The sequence below is a fragment of the Mus caroli genome, chromosome 2 (assembly GCF_900094665.2).
Source record: "Mus caroli chromosome 2, CAROLI_EIJ_v1.1, whole genome shotgun sequence".
Lineage (NCBI taxonomy): Eukaryota > Metazoa > Chordata > Mammalia > Rodentia > Muridae > Mus > Mus caroli.
In genome coordinates this window covers 8,779,241-8,795,241 of record NC_034571.1, presented here as the reverse complement: position 1 = coordinate 8,795,241, position 16,001 = coordinate 8,779,241, and the positions used below count along the sequence as shown (strand labels likewise).

Below are 16,001 nucleotides of genomic sequence, written 5' to 3'. Positions count from 1 at the left end.
TTCTTTCTTTCTTTCTTTCTTTCTCTCTCTCTCTCTCTCTCTCTCTCTCTCTCTCTCTTTCTTTCTTTCTTTCTTTCTTTCTTTTCAAATCTGATTTTGTGTCTCCGTAGACATCGCTATTGGTGTGCCCTTTGCAGGCAAGGATCAAAGAGGTAAAGTCCTCATTTACAATGGAAACCCAAGAGGCTTACACAGCAAGCCTTCCCAAGTTCTGCAAGGAATATGGGGGTCACAGACCATCCCTTCTGGATTTGGCTTTTCTCTAAGAGGAGATGCAGACATAGACAAGAATGATTACCCAGGTAAGGTTCTTTGTCTTTTCCCACGTGAGCACTTGCTTCCTGGCAAGAATCCCTTCTCTGGAAAACACATTACGCAAAAGCATTTCTCTCATAAAAGATGAAGGTCAAATTTAACATGGCACAGGCTCTTTTGGTATGATTCCAGAGTGACTTTCACAAGCATTTAAGACAAAACAAACAGTTCCTTTATAGTCAAGACACAGTGTTAGAAAGGCAAAATGGCTTTCAAAGCTGCCTTGGACATAAAGCTTGTCAACTGTGCAACCCAAGTTTTCATTGAAAACCCAAAGTCATGTAGTCTCCACTGACATTCTGCTGGTTTCAGACACCTGTCTAAAGCAATTCACTCTAACCTGTTATTTCCTTTTAAGGTCAGTTATTATTAATTAGAGCATAACCTCCATATTTTTGTTGTGAGTTTCATGTTTTCAGAGCATATTTTCCAACCATATCCTTGGCCTTTCCAAAGACAGTGTGACTAGTTTAAAGTAGAAAAAGAAAAAACTGGTTCGTGATAAGAAACATGAGCTCTTCTTGATTGCCTTTTTGTAAGGGTATGTGGTGAGCTACACAGCACAAACATAAACTTTACATTTTGCAGATGCACATTAAAATGTGGATTTATCCTAAAGGATTAGCTTGGTAAGAAGAACATTTAGCAGAGAGCATCGGACTTCTTGGTACACTGTGGTTCATTGGTCACTTTTATGCTAGTTTTTTAAAGATGGTTTTAATAAACCATTAATACTTGATAGATAGCTGTATTTATTCAAAACCTGTCTCTTGTCACCATTCTTTCTCTTAATTGGGAATTTTCCATCTACGGATGGATCTCTGATTTGGGGAAATGGTTCAGGAGTTTGAGGCACAAGAATATATCCTTAATTTCCATTGTCTGGCTTTCATTTTCTCCTCTTCAATTAGGCAAAACAAGATAACAGAACATACTATAAATTTTCCAGAAACCTTCCACAGCAGGATTATGTTACGTGTTAATGCTGCCTGTGGCAATACCAAAAAGCCTTAGTTAAATCTGTTCTCTTAAGCTATACAATACTAATTAATAAAGGTTCATAGTTTGATGGGAGGAAGGGTCTACTACATAATATATTCTAGTTTTGATTAATTAAAAATTTTAGATTCTTCTTGTTGTTACTATTCCAAGTATGTCAAGGTGATTAATGAAATCCAACTCATGTGTTGTGGTTTCAGTTTATTTAGAGAGTTTTGACTATTCATTATGTCTGTCATAAACATCCTTTCTCCACTGTTAGAACAGGGAACTTGACGGGCAGAGTGGCTGTGCTTTCTACAGGGCAAAGGAGTAGAGGTTGTGTCAATCAAATAGCCAGTGCAGCACTTCCTGCGAAGGGTGAACAAAGGCCAAATGAGGGTAACATGAGAAACAACTTTGCTATCGAATTGTGTTCCTTTCAAATGATCAAGGCACGGAAGGAGGAGTAGAATAAGCCAGGGTCTTCCCTGTGTCTCTTCACTCATCCTCAAAGTGCAGCATGGTTGGTCTTCACGTCATACCTGGGATGAGTTGTACGCTAATAGGATTCAGATTCACGTTTTGAAACTTACCAGGGATGCCAGGTACTTATTGAGCCTGCTCATAAGAGCTGAAGGGATGACGTCCCTTGGATACTTTGATCTGTCAACACTGGAAGATGCTAAGGGATTTGGGGTTTGAACCCAATACTCTACTTTCCAAATCATGCTTCAGAGACCTTGTGTAGTCAAAATATTTTTTTTACCAAGTTTCATTTCATTTAAAATATACTCTCACAGTATAAAGTTAAAGTGTATTTTAAACATTTTAAATATAAATATTTTAAATAAAAATATTTAAAAGAGGTTAAAGGATTATCTCACGTTGCTCTCTGACCTCTAACATGTGTGCTACCCCCACCCACACACATGCAGCCACAAATACACACACACACACACACACACACTCACACACACACACACAATTATTAATTATAAAATGAAAGCTATCTCAAAACAACACAAAGACAAGAGTTCACCAGGCCCTGTCAGCATCCCTCCCTTCACTCTCCTCTGCTTCCCCCTCTGTCCTGTCCTCATTTTTCCTCCCCTCCTTTCCATTCTGTCTTCTTCACTTTCTCCCCCCACCATGTTTCATCTCCCCTCCCCCACTGGCCTCTCTCCCTCCTCTCATTTTCTTAACTTCCCTCTTCTCTCTTCCCCTTTCTTCCCCTCCTTCCCTCTGCATCTTCTCCTCCTTTCCACTCTCCTCCCTCTTTTGCATCTCATGTCCTTTCCTCTGTCCCTCCTCTTATTCTTTCTTCCCTCCCATCTTCTTCCCTATCTTCTCATTGCCTTTCCTCTCCTCCCCTCCTCTCCCACCCTTTTCTCTCCCCCTTTTTCCTTGCTCCCCTCTCTCTGCAGAGCAGAGTTCTCTGTACACAGGGTGAGCTGGTTCCCCACTCTCTGCAGAGCAGAGTTCTCTGTACACAGGGTGAGCTGGTTCCCCTCTCTCTGCAGAGCAGAGTTCTCTGTACACAGGGTGAGCTGGTTCTGTTCCCAACTCAGGGATGACTGTTTCACTTGAATGCACTTGAGGTCTGCACATCATCTCAGTCTAAAGTCCTCTAGGAAGAACTTGGATAGACTCTGAAACAAAGAGTGACATTGTCCAACACAGACAAGAGTTGACCTGGAGACTGCGAAGGCATCCCCAGAAGCATCCAGTATGGCAAGCCGTTAAGCCAATAAAACAAAAATGACTGCAGACAATAATGATGGCAATAAGAAACAAGAAACACAATCTAAAGGAAAATATTGCTCAAGATGAAATACTGTTTTTAAATGTCTCAGCCTTCCTTTTATGTTGGCTGTTTTAGTTTGGAGACTTAGAAGAAAGATAAGTAAGATGTTTCATTCTGTCAAATAGTAATGTTCTGCTCTGTTGTGTACAGCATACTGAGTGGCCAAACAAGTTGCTGCCTTCTCAATCTTAAAATTATAGGCAAAGCTTACAGCAAAGGACAGGGATGGCACAATAGTTGAAGTAAAGCTATTGCCATGTGGTGGCTGCTCCTCATGGTCTATAAAGAATCTCTTAAGTTGACCGTATATGAAGGCTGAGTATCAGACAACCATGCAGTGGAGGCAGGGAGGGAAACTATGTTGACAAGTATGACAGCCTATAATAGCTCAGAGGCATCCGGAGTCAGTGACAAACCACAGGGCCAGAGGCAGAGAGAAAAGCTGTAGGCACACTCAGAAGCCATTTTGCATATCCTCCACAGTGATGGGAAAAGGACACGCGCTGTATGTTTCACACTAGCTTCAGCGTGGGAACTGGATAGATGGGGAGATGGATGCTCTAGTTCAGTGGAAGATGAAAGAGATCTTGATCTTGATTGTGATGGGATGGTCATGAGGATGTAGAGAGATGATGAACATCTTTGTAGGTGAGTAACTGTTGTATGCACAGGTTATGGACAGGGTGGATTTATAAATGGCTTCCAGCTCGCAGACTTTGGCATCTAGCTACATGGTGGGGCCATTCCAAATTCATTCAAAACAGTAAACAGTGAGGAGTTCCAGACCTGTGGCAGAGGTGATGATTTGTAAACATTGTAAACTTAGCCTTCCAGTGACAATGTGGTATAGGGGTGTGGTGCAGTGTGTTTGGAGCATGAGGCTTATCCAGGTGCAGACCCAGAGGACATGATCACTGTGTGAGAGGCTGTGTGAGGTGCCAGTCTGAGAGACAATGCAGATACAGTAAGATTCCACCACCTGTGAATTACCATCTGGAGCCCCTGCTGAAGACAGTGAGAACCTTCTTAGCCTGCTCAGAATCTATTGCTTAGGTCCACTAAATACAATGTTTAAGAAATGACAGATAGCCTTCTCGCTAGACTGACAGACAGTTTCTCTCTCTCTCTCTCTCTCTCTCTCTCTCTCTCTCTCTCTCTCTCTCTCTCTCAGCTCACCTTTGTGTTGTAACGACGGTAGTGATGGATATGGCGTTTGTGTGTGTGTGTGTGTTCATGTGGAGGCCAGAATAAGATATCAGGAAACTTCTTTATCACTGTCTGCTTTGTTGCCTTGAGATAGGATCTTTCAGTGAACCAGAAGTACCCTGCTTTCCCTAGGCTGGGAGCTCTCAGGACCCATCTGACCCCACCCCACAATGCTGAGGTTATAGGTACATACACAGACATGCCCAGTTTTTTCTTCTTTTACACTTGAACTTATAGCTTCATGCTGGCAAAGCAAGCACTTCTACCTACTGAGCCATCTCCCCAGTTCCCTTATCTTGACTTTCATTAGAAAACCATCAAATGTAAAAGTTTGCAAATTCATAAAATATATATATATATCTTGAAAATGCAGATTTTTAAAATAGAAAAGAATAAAATGCACTCACAAAAATTTTTAAATGTTGCTGAAAAATACACTTGTGAACTTAAAAAGTCTATATTTTATGAGAGAAGTAGCATTAGTCTTTAGGCATTTTATAATCATTTGGTCTTAATTATGTGCTTTTCCAGAAAAAAAAAAATGCCCAGGCTCTGTAGTTTCATAAACAGGCACCTCCAAGTCCCTGATTACTTCCAGAACATGAGCTGGTTCCAAAGTCAAAACTGATGGACATGATCCACATCCAGGTTTCACCCCATCGAGGAAGGAGTGAGGGCAAATTCATCCAGCAGGGAACTCCTCCACTTGGGAAGGCGAAAGGCACGCTTGAGTGTTTACACACAGACATTCACACACAGACATTCACATGCAGACATTCATACACAGACAGACATTCACACACAGACACCCTCTTCATGCTTCTGCTCTAAGGTCTACTCTGAGGTCAGAAACAAGACCTCAAGCCTTTACTTCCTCAATCTAGTTACCTGCAAAATTTATGAAGAAAATAATGCAAAGACAGCTTTAAAATTCTAGGTTTAGACCAGACCAACTCTTAAAAGTTGTTACCAATTGGAAAACAAATAAAACTGGTGCTTACCAACAGTGGTGGCAGCTGAAATCACTGAACGGGTTATAATAGGTTTAATTTTCTAGTTATTAAAATGAAAACTGCCTCTCATTGCAATGCTAGTACCTTAAACGCTATAACACTGTTAGCTTCAATTGCCCTTACTGCCTGCTACACAGCCTTTCTGGGCAGCCTATTATTAGCCCCCTCCACACACACACACACACACTGTGACATGTTTCATCAATTCATAAAGAGCAGCAAGAACTCTAATTTTCTTAATATAACCCGTCTTCTGTTGACAAAGAGAAATGGTAGGGCCAATTGTCCCAATAATTCATCAAGTTCAATATGTTATGTATTTGAGCGAGGACACTCTGTCTCCCTATCTTTGGAAGGAGAGATGTCAGCACTGAGGAAACATGGGGTCAATTGTATTATTAACATTTTGCAATTATAAGCACGAGTGTGCACACATGTGTGTGCCATGGGCATGTGTACATGTTTGTGCCAGTGCAAGAGACCATATATTCATGGAAGCCAGAGGAGGCCATTGAGTGACCTTCTCTATCACTTTGCCCTATTTCCTTGAGGCAGGGTCTTTCACTGAACCTGGAGCTAGACTGACAGCCAGCAAGAATCAGTGATCCTCCTGTCTCTCTTCCATTCCCACCTAGCACTGAGGTTACAAGGCCACACAGCCATTCCCATTTTGCAACTGTAACTACTGATCATTAAGAATCTCAAGCATGCTAGACACTACCACAATAAATATAGACTCTACTCATTTGAATATTATTCTTGAATTCTTACAGAGCTACATATACATATATGTGAAGGTCTATTTTTATATACTTATATCTATTTAGAGCAGAAGTATGTACAGTAGGATTAGATGACATTCCATTATGTTTTGAAAAATGTCAAACAAATATTAACTTAGAAAAGGTGGCTGAGTCCATGTGAACATGGATGGAAATCAGACCATCCAGTTCAGGTTAGCACTGACAGCCTAACTGACACTCAAGGGGCCATTTGACTTCTGTGAGCTTCTACTTCCCAGGGGTGTTTGCATTGATGTGTCTATTTGAATTTCTAAGTTGGAAAAAAATTCTTACACAATACTGTGTCTATCTTCAGATAGGAATTGAATCTGTCTATTGTGGTGAAAGTCAAAACTGCTTTATCAGAGTTATATTTGGTGATAGAAGATTCCGAGAAATGGCATTCTACTAGGCTGAAGACAGACTGCCCAGGTTGAAAATTTGACTTCTCTAATTTCTAGCTGTGTAAGAGTGAGAAAACGTCTCAACCTTAGTTTCCTCACCTGTAAAATTGGACAAGAATGTGTAGATGTAAAAATTAAATGATGTGGGGTGGACAAGATGCTTCAGTGGCCAAGAGAACTCACTGTGCAAGTGTGAGGAACTGAGTTCAAATCTTCCATATCAGAGCTGGGAGTGTCCCCTCATACACATCCGGTCTAGGGCTAGAGGGGTAAAGACAGAATGGGAGGGCTTGCTAGCTGCCAGCCTAGCTATAGGTACAGTGAGAGACTGGGTCTCAAGCGTATTACAGGATGATAAAGATACCCACTGTCCTTGTCTGGTCTATGAGCATACTTCTTTGCATGTGCATCCAATACATCAACAGGCAAAGCTGTATGTTACAAACAAAGACCACATGAACTCAAACTGAGATCATATATACCACTTACGGGATGGCAATTGTCCACTTTACTTTTCAAAGTATGTATTTTTGAGGTCCACTTTTTCCTTTGCATGTTAAGGTCCATTCTTTTCTTTCAATTGAATAAACAAACTTCCCTAGCTTAACCTATGGGGATATGGTTGCCTCCTTCATCCCAAACAGGAGTAGGAGTCAGGTTGTAGCTACTGTGAGCCCTCTAGTTAGTAAGACCCCAGCAGAAAGTTCCCCAATATCCTACCCCCTGTGATGATGCAATCCACTACTCACCCCACCTCACTGCCACCCCTGGGTGGGAGATGAGGTATCAGGGGCTTCCCTCAGGGCTGTATGTGCTTTACTGGCTAGCAGAGATGGGCAATGCACACATTTCCCAGTCCCTTAGCCATTGAATATGTGATTACAATCCAACTAGACCTCACCTTCTATGAGAACTATGGAAATTGAGAGAAAGAAACTTTTAAATTGTGTAAATGAAAGGCAGACTGATTGTAGATATAAGACGCTCTGATGTAATAAAGAGGAGTAGGAGAGAGTAAGAAAACATTAGTTTGAAAAATAACTCAGATATCAATACAGGATAGTGGAGAAAAGACCACACGAGGGGAAATTCACTTATAAAGCTATAGACACTAGTTTATAAGAATAACGCGAGATTTTTTTCACTCTCATGTTTATGGTATCCAAACCACATGTCTTAGACATTGTGTGTGTAAAATGTGTTGTTACTGGCATATATAAATAGGAACCACAGACATTTTCATCTGAAAACCAAAATGGAGATGTGTTTAACTTTTTCCCTGGGTCCTCACTGGAAGCCAAAGGCTGACCAGAGGATCCTGTGTACATTAATTGAGTGAAAACACGCCAGAGAAGAAACAGCTGTGATAGTTGGGAATCCTAAAATCCAATGATCTTGTCTAATCCTGTTAACCAGGATTGCATAGCAACACAGCCTGCCAAACACATAGCCCAGGCATCGGAAGATGGAGGAGGGAAGGGCAGGCTCTGCTGAGGAACACAAATCTCACAAGCAGTAAAAACTGGAGAAAACATGGGCTGAGGGCCAAGGCTATCATTGTCTTGTTCAGGCTCCTAATATACAGTGATTATATCATGAAGCCATTTCAGACAATTACACTCAATGAAATAAAATGACCCATCTGTTTTAGTGAGTGCTGAGGGAGAGAAGGAGGGAGGGAGGGAAGGGGGGGAATGCAAACAAGCTAGGCCAACCTTTACACAGGGAAAGTAAAGGGGAGGATTGAGTCAAAGGAAATAGTGTATTTTCGCTAAACCTTAAGGACCTTGAAGCCGCTTAGTTTGAAGTTTAAATGAACTGCATTCAAATCTTGTCACGAGAGTTCATGTTCACTTCTCACAGTGCTTCTAAAGCATATAAGCAAAGCAAATATGACACTGTCACTGAGGCATGCTGCCCATGTCACACATTAGAAGTTACAATATTGCTCTTCTTTGTGAGCAAAACCCATGAGTTTAACTAGAATTGAATGAATTCAACTGGGCAAGATCTTGAGTTTGAGTCAAGCCATAAGGAATAGAGAGGTAACGGGCTTCAGTTTCTAAGCCGGGTTACCCTGTGGGGCTTGGTAGCTGGGCATCTCTGAGCCATGCTTTCACTGTCTAGAAGTAAAACAAGTGAGTGAGTTGCGACTCCAAAGGTCTGACCCACAGCATTTGTGCTTATAACACAGAGCTAGACACTGCCTCCCATGTGCATCCATAATATTCTGCAATCACTGAGGATTTGTCTTAATAATAAAAACTGATTAGGTGAATATTTATACACACACACACACACACACACACACACACACACACACACACACATATATATATACCTTTGTCTTAGTTAGGTTGGGGATAATTTTAGATTCCCAGGGAAGTTATGAAGATGCTCACAGCTCATGGTCCTTTTTACTTAGAGTCCCCTGTGAGCAGCATCCTGTACAACTGTAGCTCAATGGCCATCAACTAATAAATAGATTTGTTAGCGATTTAATGGCACTTAACAATTTGTGTTCCTTTCATCCATTTGTCCCACTCCACATCCAAACAAGGACACGGCACTGACTTTTGTCGGGTTCTCTTACTTCAGCTGCTCATACTCCCTTGGCTTCTCATTTACTGTCACAATCTGGACACACCGAAGAGCATTGACCAGGCATTTCGAAGAACATGGAACTTAGCTTTGTCTCGGTGTTTCACTAGAATTAGACGGAGGTCACGTATTTGACAAGAATAGCACCCAGTGGTCCTAGCCCCTCCCAGATGCATCCTACCCAGGGAGTGTGATGTCTGCTGTCTTTTCATACCTGCTTGACTTGCATCAGGGACTGTCTTCCAAGTTTCCCAACTAGAAAGTTTTGGTTTTTGTTATAGTGAGTATTTATAAAAATACTGACCATGCAAATTTCTATCTCCTACATTTTTTTCACTGATCTTAGTATCCATAGATGAGCCTTGCCTACAGATTATTACTGACAAACTGTGATGTATCTAAATTCATTCTGTATCTAAATTCATTCTATATCTAAATTTATTGACTGTAATTCTAATGTAGGAATTATACAACCATTTATTTGTGTATATATATATATATATATATATGTGTATATATATATATATATATATGTGTATATATATATATATATATATATAAACATGGAATCATAGATATTTATTTTTGGGTCATATTCCATTCCTATGTCTATTTATTTATTTTTTTTTTAAATTTTTTAATTTTTTTTGGTTTTTCGAGACAGGGTTTCTCTGTGTAGCCCTGGCTGTCCTGGCACTCACTTTGTAGACCAGGCTGGCCTCAAACTCAGAAATCCGCCTGCCTCTGCCTCCCGAGTGCTGGGATTAAAGGCGTGCGCCACCACGCCCGGCATGTCTATTTATGTTGTTGAATATGTCCCACATTGAGAGACTGGGAAAACCTTCTCATAGGTTTCACTGACATTTTGATATTGCCAATCTTTCTATAAGTATTTCCATACAGTAAAACATCTCATGATACTCCAGGATTTTGTGGGGTTTTGGCTTGTTTGTTTGCTGGTTTTTGCTGTTGTAGTTGTTTGCTGTGGTTTCAGTCAACCTTTCCTTAAGAAGCCATGATTCTTTCCTCTCATTTTTCTTTATTCTTAAAAATAATAGAATACTGATCATGTGACATTGAAGACATTTGTTTTAAGGAGTGCAATTATTCAATTATTCAACCAATATGTACAAAGTGCCTTCCACATGCCTAGCACTGTTCTAGATGAAGAGGATACAGCACTGAATTAAACAATGATTCAGCTCTCTGGGCCTCAGTTCTAATCCTGAAGGGAACAATGGCCGCAATGGGATATTGACAAGTGATAGTGCTGAGGACCCTCAGTTCCTTTATTAGTAAAACTGACATAATACCTGATCTGGAGGTTAAGTTAGATAATAGGTATAAATTAGCCAGCATCTTTACTAATATTACTCATTAATGAAATAGTGACACTATGTAAATATAATCTATGCCTTTAAGGAATAGTGTAATCACAGAGGCAAAGCACCTAAAAGTTGGCTTTGCTACAAGGCAGAATAGGAGACAACTTTTAAGAAGGTTGAATATGGGGGAATTTCAGGGAGGGCATCTGGGGAGAAAGGTTAGACATAAGAATTTGTTCTATAAGCTAAGCACCTAAATTTGATTTTCTAGAACACTCAACAAAAGGGCCTACATGGTGGTATTTGTCTCCAATCTCAGCTGTGGGGATGTGGAGAAATGTTGATACCTAGGATTCCATTGCAACCAACTTAGCCTAACTGACTAGTCCCAAAGCAATGAGAGACAAACTAAGGTAGACAACTGCTAAAGAATGACCTCTGATGTTGCACACTCACCTGTGCACACATGTATGCATGTGTGCATGTGCTCTCACACACACACACACACCAGTACAACTAAGATGACCAAAAAATCTCTATGGGAGAATTAAGTTAAACAAGGTCTCAAGAAGTAGGTGACCATAAACAGTTATATGAGAAGCAACCCAAAAGAATCCAGTGATGCATGTCAAGGGTTCTAACCATGACAACAATAAAGATGACCCCCTGGTGTAGACATATTGAAAGAGTAAGTGGAAGGAGAAGGCACAGATGACACCCCAGCAAAGAGTCATATGTCTTCATCATGTGACAAAAATAATTTCCTACTTTTGAGAAGCCTTCGTTATATCAAGGTTAGAGTGTGTGAACTAACTCTGACTGAGTGATACTTCAATGAAGATGAAGAACTCACACATTTCTAGGTCTAAAAGGCACAGACTTTTAAAAAAAAGGATCTTGGTACACATAATGAATGTTAACTGTTTCTTTTAACATAATAAAAACATTACCCAATTTGTTATTGTTAGCATATATAGAAAAAAATTAAAGACACGCCATTTTGTGTTGTCAAACCATGCTAAGAAAGAAACTTGATAAAACAAAATGAAGTACTCTCTTCTTTTTACTTTTAGAGCAGTTTGGCCCAAATTGATAGGGCATGAATGGAGGGAAAGAAAGCTGAGAGAGCTGGAGATATATGTTTAAAGGCCTTGAGTAATATGTTAAATAATCTATGCTGTGTTAAGAAGGTAATGAGAAATACAAAGTGCTTAATACTTGAATATAGCCTCAGCCTTTATAGTAAACAGAATAATATATTTACATGTGTATTTTCTATAACTTCAAACTTAAAATATGCTCTTATATTTACAGGTGTGTTTGCAAATGTTTTGCAACTATTTTCCAGGAGCAAAACAATCAAACAAACCCATATTTGCAACATGTACCAATTTCCAAAAATCCCTGTGAATTTTTTCTACCATGATTGATTTTGAACTTTGCTGACTCTCAGGTGACAAGAATTATACACTTGCCCTAGATACAGCTGAAATGAACACAACATAACTTCCTTCTCTGGTCCAGCCACTTAACAAATATTCTAACTTCTGATTTTTGTGACATCTTGTTAAGACTATCCAGGCTCCCATTCTTCAGGAGATGGTGTAGAAATCACTGTGCATGTAGATATCTCAATAGATATCACAGTCATATTCTTATTAAGATATACATATATCAAGCGAGCCTGGAGTAGTTGACTCGGTCCAAAAGGTGTTTGCTTTGCAAGCAGGAGAACCCGAGTTTGATTCCCAGAATGCATGCAAAACAAAAACAAACAGAAAACGGGCAAGTGGGACACACCTGTAATTCCAGCACTGGGTAGGCAGAAACAGGGTGACTCCTGGGGCTTACTGGAGAGCTCCCCGGTCCAGTGAGAGGCCCATTCTCAACAACCAAGGAAGGAGGCTCCCGAGGAACAGGAGCTGTGGTTGCCTTTATCTACATCGCCTCTTGTTTGCCCCTAAACCACACTGAAACAGTTTGCCTTCCATCCAAAGCTATTATCACTAATCTTAGAACCGACCATCTCTTCCTCACACCTGAGTCTGACTGATACTGAGGTAAAAATACCAAGTCTTTAGACTTGGTAAACAATTTACTCCAAGGTCTATTTCAGAGCATATTTAAATAACATCCAACTTGGTAGAAGTAAAACTATGGCATTTCCCATGCCCAGTGAAAGAAATTAAATTGAATGGCTATTACATTTCTGTATAAGGTGCTATGTAGTCCTTTAAAGTTTACCTAATTTCTTTCTTTGTATAATAGTGCATACTGGCTTTGTTTCTGAAAGCCATGGAATCATTAGGTAAAATGGGAAGCAATTTACACTTGATCTTGCTTTTAAGACATAAATTCCTGATGCTGTGCTGTGGCTTTCTTGAAGCAGGTTAGGGGTAAGAGTGGTGTGTGGAAGAACTAGAACAAGCCCAAGCATGACCATGCTTAGGATAGCATGTTATTTCTTTCCTCTTATTGTCTATTCTTTCTATAAGTAATCTAAAGTTATTAATATGCAAGTGAGTACTTCCTTAATGTCTTTATTTTTATGCACCCCTTCTGTTTCAAAGCCTTCTCACACCCTGGTCATTTTTCCATGTTTGCACTCTCCTCTTAGAAACTCAGGTCAATTGTCACTTCCTCAGGAAGCCATCCCCGACTCTTGCAATGCCCTGGAAACACACATCTCAGATGGAAGCTTTACCAGCATGTTAGTATTTGATAAATGTCCTCCTTTAAACCAAGGGATGAATATTGTTTTGGTTAGTTTGGAGTCTTAGTGCTCAAACCATTGGCAGATACAAAAGACAGCAGGCAGATCCTAGGTGAATACGTGAGTCTTTGTCTGGACGGATTCTATGAACACATAACCAAGGCACCAACTACCTCTCAGGCACACGTCTGCCTGTGAACCCTGGGTCCCGTCTCTCTGTAACTCACCACTGGTTTCTACCTCCATTGGAACTGAGTGAGCCATTTTACCTCTGTGTAGAATGAGCATGGACACATAAGTAGAGATGATAAAGATGGACTTTGGTACTTCTCTCCTCTGAGTTCCACTTAAAGCAGAAGGTGATTCTCAGCAGCTTTTGCCTTTCCTCCTAGCTTTAGCTCAGCCAGACACGTAGGTGTTTGTTAGTTGTTCAAGCTGCTGTAGCAGTCGTGTTAAGTTTTTAGCATCCATGGTGAAATACAAAATAACTTAAAGTAAGATATAATTGTTTGGCTCTCTCTTTTGGTAGTTTTGGTTCATCATGGTGGGAGAGACAGAAGAGTAGCTCTCATCACGAAAGATTAGGCAGGAAGCAGAGCAGGACTGTACAGGTAGGGCCATGGGAAGATGCAACCCCCAAGGACACTACTCAGGATCCTTGGGATTTAAAGTCACCGGGGATCTTCTCCTCCAACCAGGCCCCACCCTCCACAGTGCCACTTCCTCTCAATCTTTGTTCCAATTTTGAATCCATCAGCGGATCAAATATTGATAAAATTAGAGTCTAGTCATCTCTGGGAATGACCTCACAGACATACATGGAAGTGTGCCTTACAGGAGGCCAGCCACTTCTCATCCCATTCAAGGTCAAGACTGAGCCATCACACCAGTGACGTGATGAGTAGCACACCTGAAGCCAGGAGCCCACGTACTTCCTTCTTCACCATCATGGAGCCGATTTACTGTCATGGCATATGTTAATCTCGGTTTAGCTAACCATAAAAACCATTATCTATCCCAATCCTCACCATTCAAGATTGATCTGGAGGTGGTTTGAAAACTCTAATAAGATTCTCGTGACTAGCCATTTCTCAACTCTTTCAGTCAAGTGGAAGTGGCAAGATGGTGCTCAGTTTCAAGGCTGAGTTCTGAGCTCTTGGCTTCAGATTCAGTCCTGTGTTCTAAAATAATGACTCAGATAATCACTGTATAGAGCTTCCTACCAGAGAGTCCGTGTGTGTGTGTGTGTGTGTGCTCAGTACACAGTATCACCTTGGGTTTTACACTGGTGCTGGGGATCTGAACTTAGGTCCTCATCATGGTACATTGAGTACTGTGCTGAGCTCACCCTCACTCTGAAATGACCCATTTGAAAAAAATAACCAGGAAAGTCTTCTTGGGCCCTTTCTATTTGCATTGTTAATGGAATTATTTTCCATGTGATATTTATATTTTAGTGATATTTTCCTATGATAATGATAGGAATCATTATCTGACTCTATTAATTAGCCCTAAGAAAATTTTACAAGACAGCGAATGAACAGAAGGGCTGGGATCTGGCCAGGCCTTAGATGCAATTGGGAAGTAGGTGGACCTCATTTGGGGATGCTCAGAGCCTCTCTTCTCTGTATGTTCTTCTTTCTACTCATGAAAGCTGCAGAGTGCCCACAGTTTGCCTTCCCTTAAACGTGTGCTGTAGAAGATGGGATAATATCACTGTTATCAATTTAGGAGTGATTAGGAGAGCCAAGAACCATCTATAAATTTTATTGCTATGGGCCATAGTCGTTGTGGTTTATTGTCTCTGTTTTGCTGGGTATAGAAGCAAGGCTGTATTCTTGCTGAACAAGCACTCGCCTATTAGTACCTTGTCAGCTCTTGACCTCGGTGTTTAAGAAGCCCCTTAGTGAGTTGGATACTGGCCTGTGTTCTGTAAAGCATGGCTTGTGCTCCATGTTCAGTGAGATGCTGAGGAATGAGGTACCTGGAGCATGGAGCCACTGGGAAAAATGCCTGTCTCCCCTGCGCCTCTTCAATCTGTAATTCGTATCTTTACAACCGCCCTCCAAAACTCAGAAAACAAAACAACAAAAACAAAAAGCATGTATTTCCTCCTACTCTTGTGAAGAAGAAGTCCAAAACCAAGATGGTTGTGGAGTTGGCTCCTTCCTCAGCTCTTGCCTCGGTTTGTGCTGACCATCGAGTGGTCTCATGGTCCAGGGTGCATGTCCTATTTCCTCTTACAATACCAGGTCTATGGGATTAGAACCCACCACATTAGAGCATTTTAAATTAACATCCTACATATAGACATACCCTAAGGAGCTTCCTAAGGAAGAACTTTTACACCATGAGATCTATTTAGTATATATTTTTAATAAAAGGCTTAGATATGTACAAAATGTATTGCCATTATACCCTCCCCCATCTCTTTTTCCTATCCCTCTCCCACTCCTTCTGAGTCCCTTCTTCTCCACCTGAAGCACCCCTCTTACTCTCATGTCTTTTGAAAAAGTACACACTTCAGTACACAATACTTAGAAAGCATATAAAACCCCATAATGTTTTAATCACAGGAATTTTCCCTTAGGCGGGATATGGGAGTATTGGGGGCTTGTGGCTTTTCTGGGGACTGTGAAATCATTTCCTATAAACTGACAAAGGATCCTAGTCCTGAAGAAGAAAACTTTTCTCCAGAATGTTTGACAGCTGCTGGACAGCACACACACACACACACACACACACACACACACACACACTGTGCATCAGCATGGCCCCTGACAAAGATCAAGTGAGGCTATTCATACAGTGACGCTGAAGGCAGAAGGAGGGGGGGAGGGGTGGTTCTTGCAACCAC

General features: G+C 40.8%; 1 protein-coding gene across 1 annotated transcript in view; it reads left to right on the top strand.

Annotated features, from left to right (window-relative positions):
* The window catches only part of Itga8 (integrin subunit alpha 8), a 190,939-nt gene that overhangs the window by 71,408 nt on the left and 103,530 nt on the right, over positions 1–16,001 (top strand). Inside the window, exon 13 of the mRNA XM_021155534.2 lies at positions 111–302. Within this exon, the coding sequence (XP_021011193.1) occupies positions 111–302 (192 nt within the window). The remainder of the gene's footprint in view (positions 1–110; positions 303–16,001) is intronic.